Source organism: Pristis pectinata, chromosome 7 (genome assembly GCF_009764475.1).
Source record: "Pristis pectinata isolate sPriPec2 chromosome 7, sPriPec2.1.pri, whole genome shotgun sequence".
Taxonomy (NCBI): Eukaryota; Metazoa; Chordata; class Chondrichthyes; order Rhinopristiformes; family Pristidae; genus Pristis; species Pristis pectinata.
This window is the reverse complement of record NC_067411.1, coordinates 41,569,531-41,582,418: the sequence shown is the minus strand read 5'-3', so window position 1 is coordinate 41,582,418 and position 12,888 is coordinate 41,569,531. Positions and strand designations below refer to the sequence as shown.

The window sequence follows — 12,888 nt, the reverse complement described above, 5'->3', positions numbered from 1 at the left end:
ACTGTTTATTCCCCTTCATAGTTGCTGCCTGACCTGCTGAGTTCCTCCAGCATTTTGTGTGTGTTGCTCCAGATTCCAGCATCTGCAGAATCTCTTGTGTCTCTGTGTCAATTTGTTATCATCTGTTTTGCCCTATTGCTGAATGTCAGAATCACCAACATATTGTGTCATCCTTGATTCCACATACATTGATCTTCCAGAATGAATTGTTCCAGTCACTGTTCTGTGGCTGGACAGTGAGTGTGGTAGGAGTGGTGGAATGGCTGGGGAGGGTGGTACAATTATTTTGCCACAAGAAATTCATGGAAGAGGGAGGATCCTGCTCATTTTCATGCCCTTCACAGTGAGAGGGTTCAGTACAGCAGTGTTGGAGGACTCGGTGGAGAGGTATGCAGCAACCCAACCAAGCAGGTGGTGAAAGACCAGTGTCAATAGTGTGTCATTTTAGTTCTCCGACTAGCAGAGAAAAATACATTACACATTAAGTTTTTTGTTGGATTGAGATTCAATCTTCCTGCGAGATTCTTTCACCACCTGTTTAGTTGGGTTGCTGCTGCATATCTCTCCACCAACTCCCCCAACACTGCTGGACCCTCCCTCTTTCATAATGTTCTTGTGGCAAAATAATTGTACCACCCTCCCCAGCCATCTCACCACCTCTAAAATACTCGCTGTCTATCCACACAACAGTGACTGGGACGATTCATTCTGGAAGATCAATGTGTGTGGAATCAAGTATGAAAACCTGGGTCATACCTTCAAGCCTAGTATATAGATTACTTGACCAGGCTATCTAAAGTATGTTTCTTAATTGAAAGGTCTCCCAATAAAAGGCTTGCATTTACATAACCCTTTTCATAACTTCAAGGCATTCCAAAATTATTCCATCTTGGCCTCTCAGGCAAAGGAGTGAAACAATGGGCTTGGGGTTCTTGTTTACAATCTCCTACAAGATCAAATCCAGGCAGATTTCTTGCCCTGAAGGACATTGAGTTTTTAACAGATTTCAAACAATACCTTCTGTGGTCTTATTTATTAATACCAGCTTTTCATCTCCTGTTTTTTTAAAGGTGAATTCAAGTTTGCAAACTGCAGTGGTGTGATTTGAAGCTGTGTCTTATTTGTTGGTCCAGCCCTCTGTATTGGTGATCTGGTGGCATAGCACTGCAATACCATGTCCTTTTATATAATATTCACTGTTCACCATCCAGGACCTTGGTCTGTGAATCTTAAAGGTTGCCCTGTGGGTCTGCTGTCCATAATTGGGCCTTTCTATATGTAGTGCGCAATACCTCAGCCAGACCTGACCAAACTATTCTGCTCCAGAGGTCACTAGTGCCAGTATGGAATTCATTCTCCCACCCCTGACCAAGATCAGGTGACTCAACATGGATCAGTGATCGTACCTGTGGATTTTGTTGGTTCACATGGCAACCACTACTGCATAGAAAATTGGCTCACTGCTGAGCAAGTTGTTCTTGATGTTTTTCTAAATGATACTTGCTGCTGTAACCAACTCAGATATTGCGAAAGTATTTTTGCCTAAGGTTTTAAATTCCCATTGTTCAGTGTTCTAAGGTTGGTCAATGTATTGGTACCACCCCATGAGCTTACAAAATTGATGGGCAGGAAAAGATAACAGATATGTGCTGACTGGACTACTATAATTAAATGCTTTCTCCTTCCCCTCCTGCCCAACTCTCTCTTGTAACTATTTAACTCTTGGGAGAGACAAAACACAAAGGGCAAGTTATTTTATTAAACTTAAAATTAATAAGATAACTTGCAGCTAATTTAAGCTTTCAATAGAAAATAAAAAATTTCAGGGTGTTTTATAGACACTGTCAAGCCAACATTTGATACTGTGATCCAAAGAGAGAGATTAGGACAGGTTACCAGAACGTTTATTAGGGGTTTTAAATGGTGCCCTTAAAGAGGGGGATAAAAAGACACATGATTCAGACAGGGACTTCAACAGTAATGGAAAATAATAGTTTGGAAAGTGCCCCACTGACTTTCCTTATTCCTCTGGATTATCACAAACCAGGAGATCACATGGATTAATCACGGGCGCTGATTTTGGACTAACAAAAAATGGGTATTGTACGATTATTTTCCTTCCAGAGGCACAGAATGCTGCCTCTGTTCTCCATTTATTGCTTTTTGTTTTCATTGCAGGGCAGCATGGAAAGATTCTGCCAAGAGGACGGAACGTGGAATGGCACACACACTTCCTGCAGGAGTAAGTAATTCCAGTCAGTAAAGCCACAGTGAAAGGCAGTTTCAGAGCAGCACCTTCTTCTATAATGTGGCTTCAATGGAACGGCAAACGAAATCCCGGGGAGAAATCTCTTGGTCTTCAAAATAATTAGCCAGAATCTTTTACATCTACCTAAAAGAGGAAATGAGGTCTCTGTTTAATGTCTTATTCAAAGATGGTACCTCTATCAGTTCCAGCACTTCCTTTGTGCCACACTGCTGCTTCAGTCTAGATATTTGGTCCAGGTCCCTGGAGGGATCTTGACCCCATGGCTTCTCATTCCAGAGACAGCAGTACCACTCACTGTTGAAGTTGGAATGTTGCCCAAGATGCCAGGAGAATGTTCCAAATTATGTGTGGGGGCTTTGAAATCTTTTTGAAGTAACAACCAAGCTGAGCAGCAGGATAACTCGAGATGCAAATCTCCTTCCTGCTGCCTTGAACTTGCATTAATTAAGCTAAACTAAAATCAACATGCTATCATTACTATAGTGGATTATATTTCAGCATTGAAATATTTAGGGCCATTATTGATTATATATCCTAAATGTTAGTCAATATTGAGTTAATTAACTTATAATCATTGATAAATTCATTTCCAATAGCTAATGCATTTTTATTTAATATGTATGATAGTGCACTTCCAAGGCTGTATCACATTGAAATTATATCATAAATTTGTTATTTCTCAAGTGTTACCCCCAATACTCACATACCCCATCCTAACTCCACAGTATTTGAAAACCGTAGTCTTAAGTTACAATCTACAAATCTTTTAACCTTGTTCAAGTGGAAATGTAATTTACAAATATTGAAGGTCATTCTGTGATTAAAAACATCAATTTGCAAGAGCAAAATGCACAAAATCGTAACAGCTATGCATTCTGTTCCATTTCCAAAGTTCAGTTCTACTGGCTTCAGCAGAGTATAACATGCAGCTGCCTTTATTACATGTCTAGCAAGTGAGACCAAGGATGAATTTTTGCTGCATTGTTTCAGGTTGATGAACTTCTGTCAGAGATCTTCGGGATTAAACAGACAGTGTAATGTGGGGAAACTGGGGAACAGAAGAAACAGAAAAAGTTAAGGCCTGTTGTGAGTAGAATGCAGGAGAAATTAAGTGACATATGGGACGATAATGCAAGGTGGAAGAAGGTAGTGATAGGATAAGTAAGGAACCAAAACACAAGTCTAACAGAGTTATATGTGAGAATAGCTGAATCATGCTTTGAGATTATTGGATGCATGAGACATAATGCACCTAATCGAAAAATGAGGTGCTGTTCCTTGAGCCAAGGTTAAACCTCTTTAACACAGGAAAGGAAATTGAGGAGAGAGTTTGTAGTGTGAGGGAGACACGGAATTATCAGGCCACCAGAAGACCAAGGTCAATTTGGTGGAGGTATTCTTCAAATAGATCACCCAATCCATGATCAACCTCCACATTGAGAAGACCACATTGTGAGCAGTGAATAGAGCTTACTAAATTGGAAGTGGGTCAAACTGCCATTAGCAGGTTATTCTATGATCAGTTCAGACAAAGTCTGAATGAACACAACGGGCTGATATCCTGCTGTGCTCTACGACATCAAGATGGATTAAATTCACTAATGCAGAGTAACGTCTTCACTTCTATCAACTAATTAGTCATGCATTCTTCTGTGGGCTGTGGAGCAGAACATCTAGAGTGAGCAAGAGCATGATTAGGAGATGGGAAGATACTTTAAGATTTAGGAGAAAGGAGGAGGTTCAGCGATTAGATTGGCAAGTCATATTGTGTGCTGGTGCTGGCTACCTGTAGTGTGGAGTTTGCCTCTAGATTTTTTCTTGGCTTGCTTGGCAGCGTGAAGACCAAGTGAACAGTACCAGAAATGAATACAGAAGATGTTGGTTAATGCTCAGCGGGTCAGGGAGCATGTATGGAGAGGGAATGACAGTTAATGTTTTGGTGAATGACCTTTCATCAGAACTTGAAAATTAAAAAAACAATGTTTTAAAGTTGCAGAGAAGGGGAAGATGTGGAGAAACCAAAGGGAATGTCTGTGGTAATGCAGAGACCAAGAAAGGCTGACTTAACAAATAGTGGCTGAGAGTGGCAAAGGTTTGTAAATCATAGCTGCCCTGTCTGGAGAATATGAGTGAGAATACAGGAATGGTTGCCAAAGCTCTGAGACCCAGAGCACTGAGTGGTTGAAAACCTGAAATAACAGAGAATGCTGGGAATATCCAGCAGGTCAGGAAGCATCGGTGGAGAAAAAAAAACAGAGTTAATAGAAGCTGATCATGTTTTTCATGAAATGGGATTAATTCATTGTCTACTGAAAGTAAAACAATCTCAGACCTGACCCTTCACAAAAAGCTTCAGTGTTTAACTGGGCCAGAAGTTTCAGGAGATAAGTGCACTTAACTTTTTTTAAATTGAAATCACCGAGTCTTTAACAGATATAGGGATGTAAGATGTTACTCACCTAGTAGGGCAGCAGATCAGGGCCTTGAACAATCTCAATCAGAAAGTTCTGGGTCCAGGTTCCACCCCAGAGAATCAAGTCTGACTTTCCAGTGGAGCTCTGAAGGAGTGCTACACTGTCCTAAGTGCTGCCCTTTGGATAAGATGTTAACCTGAGGCAAGTATGCCCTCACAAGTGATGTAAGAAATCTGTCGACAATATTTTGAAGAAGGACAAGGAAGCTCTGCATGCAGTGTCGTAACTAATATTATCCCTCAATCAACATCACTGAGAAACAATTATTTGGTCATTTATCTCAGTGTTGTTTTTGGGAATTGACTGTTGTGTTTCCCTCAGAACAATGACCATATTTCAAAAATTCTTTTGGCTTTAAAGATCTCTGGGATGACCTCAAGTCATGTTGGGCTCCGTTGAAATACAGGTCTTTCTTCATATTTTATATGCGACCTCTAAAAATGGAGTTTTGTTTCTTATCTTAGGAATCGTATGTGAGCCACACCCATTGGTGGAAAATGCATTGGCCATTGGAATGGAAGACACCTACATGAGCAACATCAGCTTTGTTTGTAATGTTGGTTACCATCTCATTGGGCCTCAGAACATCACCTGCCTTGCTGACAGGACATGGAGCCAACCTCTTCCCCGCTGCGAGGGTAACTAGCATAATAACTTCTTCTATCTCCTTGCCTAATCATGAGGTAGAATGCCTGATAACATTAAGGTGTTATACACCATTTCATGAGTGATAACCTTGATAGGATTTTATGATCCTATGTAAGGTGAAAAAGGACATGTAGCCCTTCAACAAAATGAAACAGGATGGTCTAGATTTTCCAGTCAGAGGCACCTATCCAATTTAAGGTTGCATGTCAGTGAAACAGTCAGACAATAAAGCAAGAATCAATCAGCTTGGTTACCATCCACTTTATGATGATACATACTTATCACAAGAGTGCGGGCAAGGATTCTTCATTTAAGGGCCACAATAATGTTAAGATAAGTGTAGTTCAGCCGTTTCCTGACTGCTGTTTCCAGCGTAAAGTTATGTTCTTGTATGTCTTGTTGCCATTTCGTCTCATTGTTTTGCTCCAGCCACCTTACTGCCACCAAAGGATTTTCCCCCAATAAAAGTACAATCTCTGTGACATTGGGTAAGCAAAGAACATGACCAACGGAGGAATGCCAGGTGGATGGAGCAGCAGGAGAGGTGCTGTGTGCCCACAGCACCTAAATGGCAACAGACTTATGTCAATTGACAGATGATTTTTTATATTATAAAAGTAAACTTTATTCATAATAAAAAATATATACAAAAGAAGAACCAATGCAAAACTTTTACATTTGTGGTCAATACATTCATTAGTGTTAACTTATTTTTTTAAAACCATAGCTGCATTGCCACTTATGTGGCCCCCTGGAATGATACGTAATTTCATTGTTTGAGAGGCTTCCCCACCCGACTCAGCCCCTCCATGAGCAGTAGCGGAAGGACTATGATTAGACTGTGGTCTTTGAATTGAGCCCCACAATGCCTTTGCATTGACTGCACCCAGCTTCAGTGCATCCCTCAGCATGTACTCCTGCAGCCTGGAATTGTACCAGTCAGCAGCATTCCCTTACGACATCTCACTATGCTGGAAGACCAACTGGTTTCGGGCAGATCAAAGGGCTGGAGTTGATGACCTTCCACTAGCACTTGATGTCTGCCTCAATCAGCAGATGATTGATGGAGGTGATGCTACCCGTCACCACAGCAAACTAGGATAACACATTTTCATTGCATTGGTACTGTATTTGATGTACAGCACAGTCAAGTTCTCCCTAGGAAACACATTAATTACAGTGCTATGTGTTTTCAGTCGCATTGTGTATTACAAAATCAAGGACGGTTTTTGCATGAAGTTTCAGAATCCCTCAACAAGGCTGAGTGACGACACAAAACACAGATTTTTTCACTAGCTTGCTCTCCACTAAGTTATCCCTCTTCCTTCAAAATAAAAGAAAACAACTGCTGGAAATGCACAGCAGGTCAGGCAACACCTGTAAAGAGAAAATGGAGTTAACACCTTTTGCTTCATCAGAACTGGGAAAAATTGAAAATAAAGTAGATTTTAAATTGCAGGGAAAGTGGGAACAATGGAGAGAACAAAAGGGAAAGCCTGTGATAGGGTGTAGATCAGGGTGGACTGAGTGACACAAGTGGTGGTGATGCTGGCTGAAAGAGGGCGATAAAAGGTACTGAATACCAAAAGGTATCTCTAGGTGAAGGGTTACTGGACATGAATGAAATCTGAGATACCAGAAGATGCAAGAGAAAAAAAACCTTGAATGCAGGAATTCTGAAGGCAAGACTGGAAGTGTAGATTAATTTAAATTGCCAAATTCAGTTTGTAACAACGTTGTCATTCCTTGAGTTTGCATTGAGCTTCTTTAGAACAGCGTTGGAGGGTAAGAATAAAGATCAGAGTGGAAACAGAATGGAGAATTAAAGACACAGGCAGCTAGTAGCTCAGGGACACTTGTAGCTGACTGAACAAGGGTGAATCTTTCTTCCAGGTCATTATTGCCTTGTGGCTATTGTTACTGGTGACCATAGTTACTGTGATTGTTATTGTAGTCTGTTCTTTCCCCAAAGCACCTGCCTAGCTGTACCACAGGTTTTTTTTTCAACCATTTTTCAGAGATAATCTTACTGGAAACAGTTGGATATATTATAAAAGTAGTATTAGTCTTAGAAATTCTGATCTTCACTTTTAAGTAAGGTATAAGTAAATTTGATAGAATAATTCCTGGACTGTTGGGTGGTGTTTAGGGCTGATATGCTGCAGTGTTCACAATTTCCTCTCTTTAACTCCTCAGAACAGAAAGTACACTACAAACTCACAGTCATGTCCACTTAATGAGTTGAGAATCAAAATTCTTGTACACAGCCAAAGCCTGTGGGTGGCACATGCTGCTCATTCAGAAATGGGTCTTAACTGGGGAGGTGAGGCCACCTTCATCAATCTTACCTGGTCATAGAGTAATACAGCACGGAAACAGGCCCTTCAGCCCAACCTGTCCATACCGACCAAGATGCCCATCTAAGCTTGTCCCATTTGCACGCGTTTGGCCCACATTCCTCTAAACCTTTCCTAGCCATGTACTTGTCCAAGTGCTTTTAAATGTTGTTAATGTATCTGCCTCAAGCACTTCCTCTGGCAGCTCATTCCATATACGCATCACCCTCTGCATGAAGGAGTTGCCCCCTCGGGTCCCTTATTAATCTTTCCCCTCTCACCTTAAACCTATGCCCTCTAGTTTTTGATTTCCTTTCCCTGGGGAAAAAGACTGTGTGCATTCTCCATATCTATGCTAATCATGATCTTTTACATTTCGATAAGGTCATCCCTCAGTCTCCTATGCTCTAAGTGATAAAGTCTTAGTCTGTCCAACCTCTCCCTGTAATTCAGGCCCTTAAGTCCCGGCAACATTCTTGTAAATCTTCTTTGCACTCTTTCCAGCTGAGAGTCCAAGGCATCTCTTTTTTCAGATAGGTCTACCGATCCATTGGGTAGCTTACAAACTTTCTTAGTGTTTACCATCCTTTGCCTCAGGTACCCCAGTGTCTGACTAAAGACCAATTGCTTGTCCAACTGGTACCAAATCCCATTCCTAGCATAGCATGAACCCCAACTAACTTCCAGTCCTATTGACATCATTGACTCTGACCAGCCTGATCCACCTGAATCTTCCATCTGCCTTGTACCACAGTCCCCATGCCGGGTCACAATCTGCAGCCTAACTGATTTCCTCCAAGCTATATCCCTGAGCAACCGCACCTTAATGCAATGTTTTGGGCACTGAAGAATTTTCAGCCTGGCGTCTGGAAATGATCTGTGTTAAGTTAAATAGAGATTTCTGTTGGATATCCTTATTATCAAAATATCTTTCCTCTCTCTTTGGGCAGTAGGGTGGGTCTTCTATCTGACCTCCTGATCCTGATTGGTCTTTCTCAGAAAAAGCTATAAATTGGGAATTGGAAGGAAGGAAGGAAAAATACAATCACCAGGGAAGTCCCTCGAGTAAACTAGTTGATGAGCAGGTTTTAATTTTACAAAATTCCTTAGATTCAAGAATGGTCCCCGTAGACTGGAAAACAGAAAATATAACTTCCTTCTTCAATAAAAATCAAAAGATGGGAGTAATTGTTCTGAGATACAGTAATACAATTCTAATTGGATTGCTGCATTAAGTTGGATAAAAACAAAAGGCCAGCACATGCAGAGCATGATTTTGTTCAAATTGAGTAATTCTCAGAGATCTTCTGAACAATCACATCATTGTTTTGGAACATAAGTACATGAGGAGTGATGGTCAGATGTCTCAGGTGAATTGTCCTAGGGAAAGTTAGAAATCAAACATTTTAAGTTGCAGAGAAGGAGCAAGGGTCACATTAACAAAGGGAATGTCTGTGAGGGAGTAGAGACCACGAGGGATTGAATGACACACACATTGGTGGTGCTGGCTAAAGGAGGATAGTTTCTCTGGAATTCCAGATAGTATTCATTTAATTGGTGATCAACTTAAACAATAGAAGTAGAAGGGTAAATGCCCTCTCCAAAGTCTAAAAGGATAGCTAATCTTTACCTCACCATACTTCTGTGCCTTGATTCCCTTTGTGTCCAAGAATCTACCAGTCTTTGTATTGATGAAAGATCACTAACCTGAAATGCTAACTCTATTCCTGTCTCCACAGATATTATCTAACTTGATGAATATTTCCAGCATTTTCATTTATTTCAGATTTCCTGCAATATTTTGCTTTCAGCCTTGTATATATTCAACAAGTCAATATCCACAGATCTGTAGGGAAGAGGATTACAATAATCCATAATCCTCCATGTAAAGAAATTTCTCTTTGCTTCTCTCTGAAATACCCTGAGATTGTGACCACTAATTCCAGACTCTCTTCCAGCTGGAGGATACGGCATCTTGCCAACTTGTGTTCCCTGGTTTTAAGCTATTTTTAGATTTCAGGGAGTAACTGCTTGTTTAACTAGCACATTATATAATAATATATCATGGGATGTATTTATTTAACTTGTATTTTGACAATAAGGAAGCATGATATAAATGTGTGAAATGATTTAAATCTGCTCCTTTTTAACAGCAAAACAATGCATAGCCCCTCCTAACATTCCTGAAGGCATCATCCTTTCAGATAGTGTTTTCTATGTAAACCAAGAAGTGACCATTCAGTGCCAGAAAGGTTATCAACTACTTGGGAACTCGGTCATAATCTGTGGTCCTGACCTGACGTGGAGTCCAATCACTGCCACTTGTGAGAGTAAGTAAAGAGATACAATGTTATTTGGCTTGCTAGAGATCTTCTTGTCCCTGTTCTTTCATCGTGCTCCTGCAATATTTTCCCATTTATAGACACTTAACGGTGCCCATTCAAACCTAACTGTTGAATATGTTTCCACTGCCCATTCAAGCAGTGCATTCGTGATCAGAGCAGCTCACTGTGTCATTTTGTCTCATTTACATCCTCCACTCCCAATACCTTCCATTTTTAATTGCCACAATTTTGAAATTCTCTTTTGTTTTCATATCCTTCCATGATCTCATCCTTCCCTTTTTCTTTCACCTCCTAAAGCCAAAAACCATCTGAAATATCTATACTGCCCCAATTTGGGCCAATTTAATCACTCCGTAATGAGTGCAGCTTTGCAGTTCCCTTCTTGCATTTCTTCCACCTCTCTCTTCTTGAAGAAGCTCCATAAAATCTGCCTCTTTTACCAAGCTTTTGATCTTACCCCATTAGTTCTTCAGTTATTTAATCCCATGGGAAAACATTCTTTAGAATGACTCTATGAAACACAGGTTGCCAAACAATACACAAGTGTCTTCTGTCTTTGTTCTCCATTAATCTTTGTTGACAATCCCTCATAGTTGTGGATAGTGTGTCTCAAGAAGAGTTTTGTCCGTGCATCCCAAGATGGTTAATGAGACCAATTTGGATTTGTAGAAACTGCTACAACTAAGCCATGTGTTTCCATTGCTCACTTCCCTCCACCCAACAGAGTAGAGGACCATTGCATTTTACAGAGTATTTGATAATGGGACAATGAGCTTCAGATAAGGGAAGAGAAGGCCTCACTTACATTGAGAAACTGGCTTTATTCACCATGGACAAGGTCAAAAACAGAGGTTCAAAACTATCGAGTGGTTAGACAATTAAGGAGAAAATGTTTCCAGTGGCAAAAGATACTTCAAATCTGTGAGCTTTGATTCATTGACAAAAGAACCAACATCAACAAACTAATTTTATTTGGTGTGCCTAACATACCAGAACAACCCAAGGGAGGGCAGTCAAACAAAATTCAGGTATGGATAATTTTAAATCTGTGTCATAGATCCTCAACCTTATCCATGGAGAATGAAGCCAATTGCTCCATATAGCTGAGGTCCTCCCCTCCCCTATCTGAAGTTCCTCATCCCATTAACAAATAACTCTGTGGAATCAATGTTCCTTTGCTATGTTGGATGGAGGAGTGGAGATACATGGGCAAATTGCAGCAGCATCTACAAATCCCAGCTGTGTTTCATCAGCCATCTTGTGATCCACGAATAAAACTCATTTTGGGGGACATTTATCCACAATTACAAGGGCATGGAGAGCAGAGATGACAAGTGTTTTGTTTGATAACCTATGTGTTTCAGAGAATCATTAGGGTTAGGGTTAGGGTTAGGCCTCACAATTAGCACAAAGAAAACAAAAATGATGCACCAACCTGCACCAAACATACCATACACAGAACTAAACATCTTTTTGAATGGTCAGAGGCTTTCAGTAGTGGACAACTTCACATACCTTGCCAGCATTCTCTCAGGATCAGTCAACATTGATGATGAAGTCAACAACAGGATAGCAAAAGCCAACTCTGCTTTGGAAGACTGAGAAGTGTGGGAATAAAGAGGAATCAACCTACAGACCAAGATGAAGATGTGTTGTGCTGTTGTCATACCCACTTTATGCTTATGAGACATGGACAGTGTATAGCAGACATTTTAGACAGCTCAACCACTTCCACATGAGCTGTCTGCACAGAATACTCCACTTCAAGTGGCAAGACAAGATTCCAGACACACAAATTCTGTCCCAGCATTTACACATTGTTAAAAGAATCACAGATCAAATGGGCAGGATATGGCAGAAGAATGTCTGATGACAGAATGCTAAAGCAGCTACTTTATGGGGAACTGACTGAGGGCAAATGATCACATGGTGGACAGAAAAAGAGATCCAAAGACTCTCTTAGAATATCCCTGAAGAACTTCAGTATGGACACATACCACTGGGAACAACAAGCATTGGATTGTCCTGTTGATCTGCCCACGTAAAAAGCGGTGGTCACTCATATGAGGAAGCTAGAATGATGGAAGCAGAGAGGAAAAGAGAATCTCAAAAACCAAGAACCACTGATGCTACAGCTTCCTGACACCTCTGTCACCTGGAACTTTCGAGCCCAGATTGATCTAGTCAGCCAGCTCCGTACACATCACAACACTATAGGCTTGATACCATAGTCTTAATCGAGAACGAGTGACAAACAGCAACATTAAGAATGTTTTCTCAAGAGATTAAATCATTAAGGTACAATACATACTATGATAAAAACGTATAATCATAGATAATAAGTAATCTATGAATTAATGTCCTCAGCTTTATATTTGTTCTCCAACTCATTGTTAAGGTGAGGTTTGTGATCAAGATCTCAGGGACAGAAATAGTCCTCACAGAGGAAGGGTCATATAGTAACAATTTATCTTCCACATCTCCTTATGCTTCTCTTTTGGGAATTCCCTCGTCTGCATTATTTTTATGATCTCATTTTCTAATGTGAATGCTGGTAACAGTACAAGAAGAACAACATGTAATTGTTTCCATTTAGCCTGAACTATTATCAGCTTCCCACATCCTATAAAACCAATAATGACATTCATCAAGTTCAGAATTATGAATTAACAGCAACCCAAAAAGATCACTGGTACTGCAGAGTCCCCTGTTAAATATTTCCTTATAGGATGGTAAGTTTAACATTTTGCAAAAAGTATGTTATACTTATTGATTCCCAAGGAGTGTGATTTAACTAAGAGATGTCATTTTATTAC

At 40.3% G+C, this 12,888-nt stretch overlaps 1 protein-coding gene across 1 annotated transcript in view; it reads left to right on the top strand.

Moving 5' to 3' along the window:
- LOC127572555 (sushi, von Willebrand factor type A, EGF and pentraxin domain-containing protein 1-like) overlaps window positions 1-12,888 on the top strand; it is a 186,209-nt gene that overhangs the window by 144,828 nt on the left and 28,493 nt on the right. Inside the window, 3 exon segments of the mRNA XM_052019945.1 lie at window positions 2,179-2,242; window positions 5,208-5,381; window positions 9,881-10,057. Of these exon segments, the coding sequence (XP_051875905.1) occupies window positions 2,179-2,242; window positions 5,208-5,381; window positions 9,881-10,057 (415 nt within the window).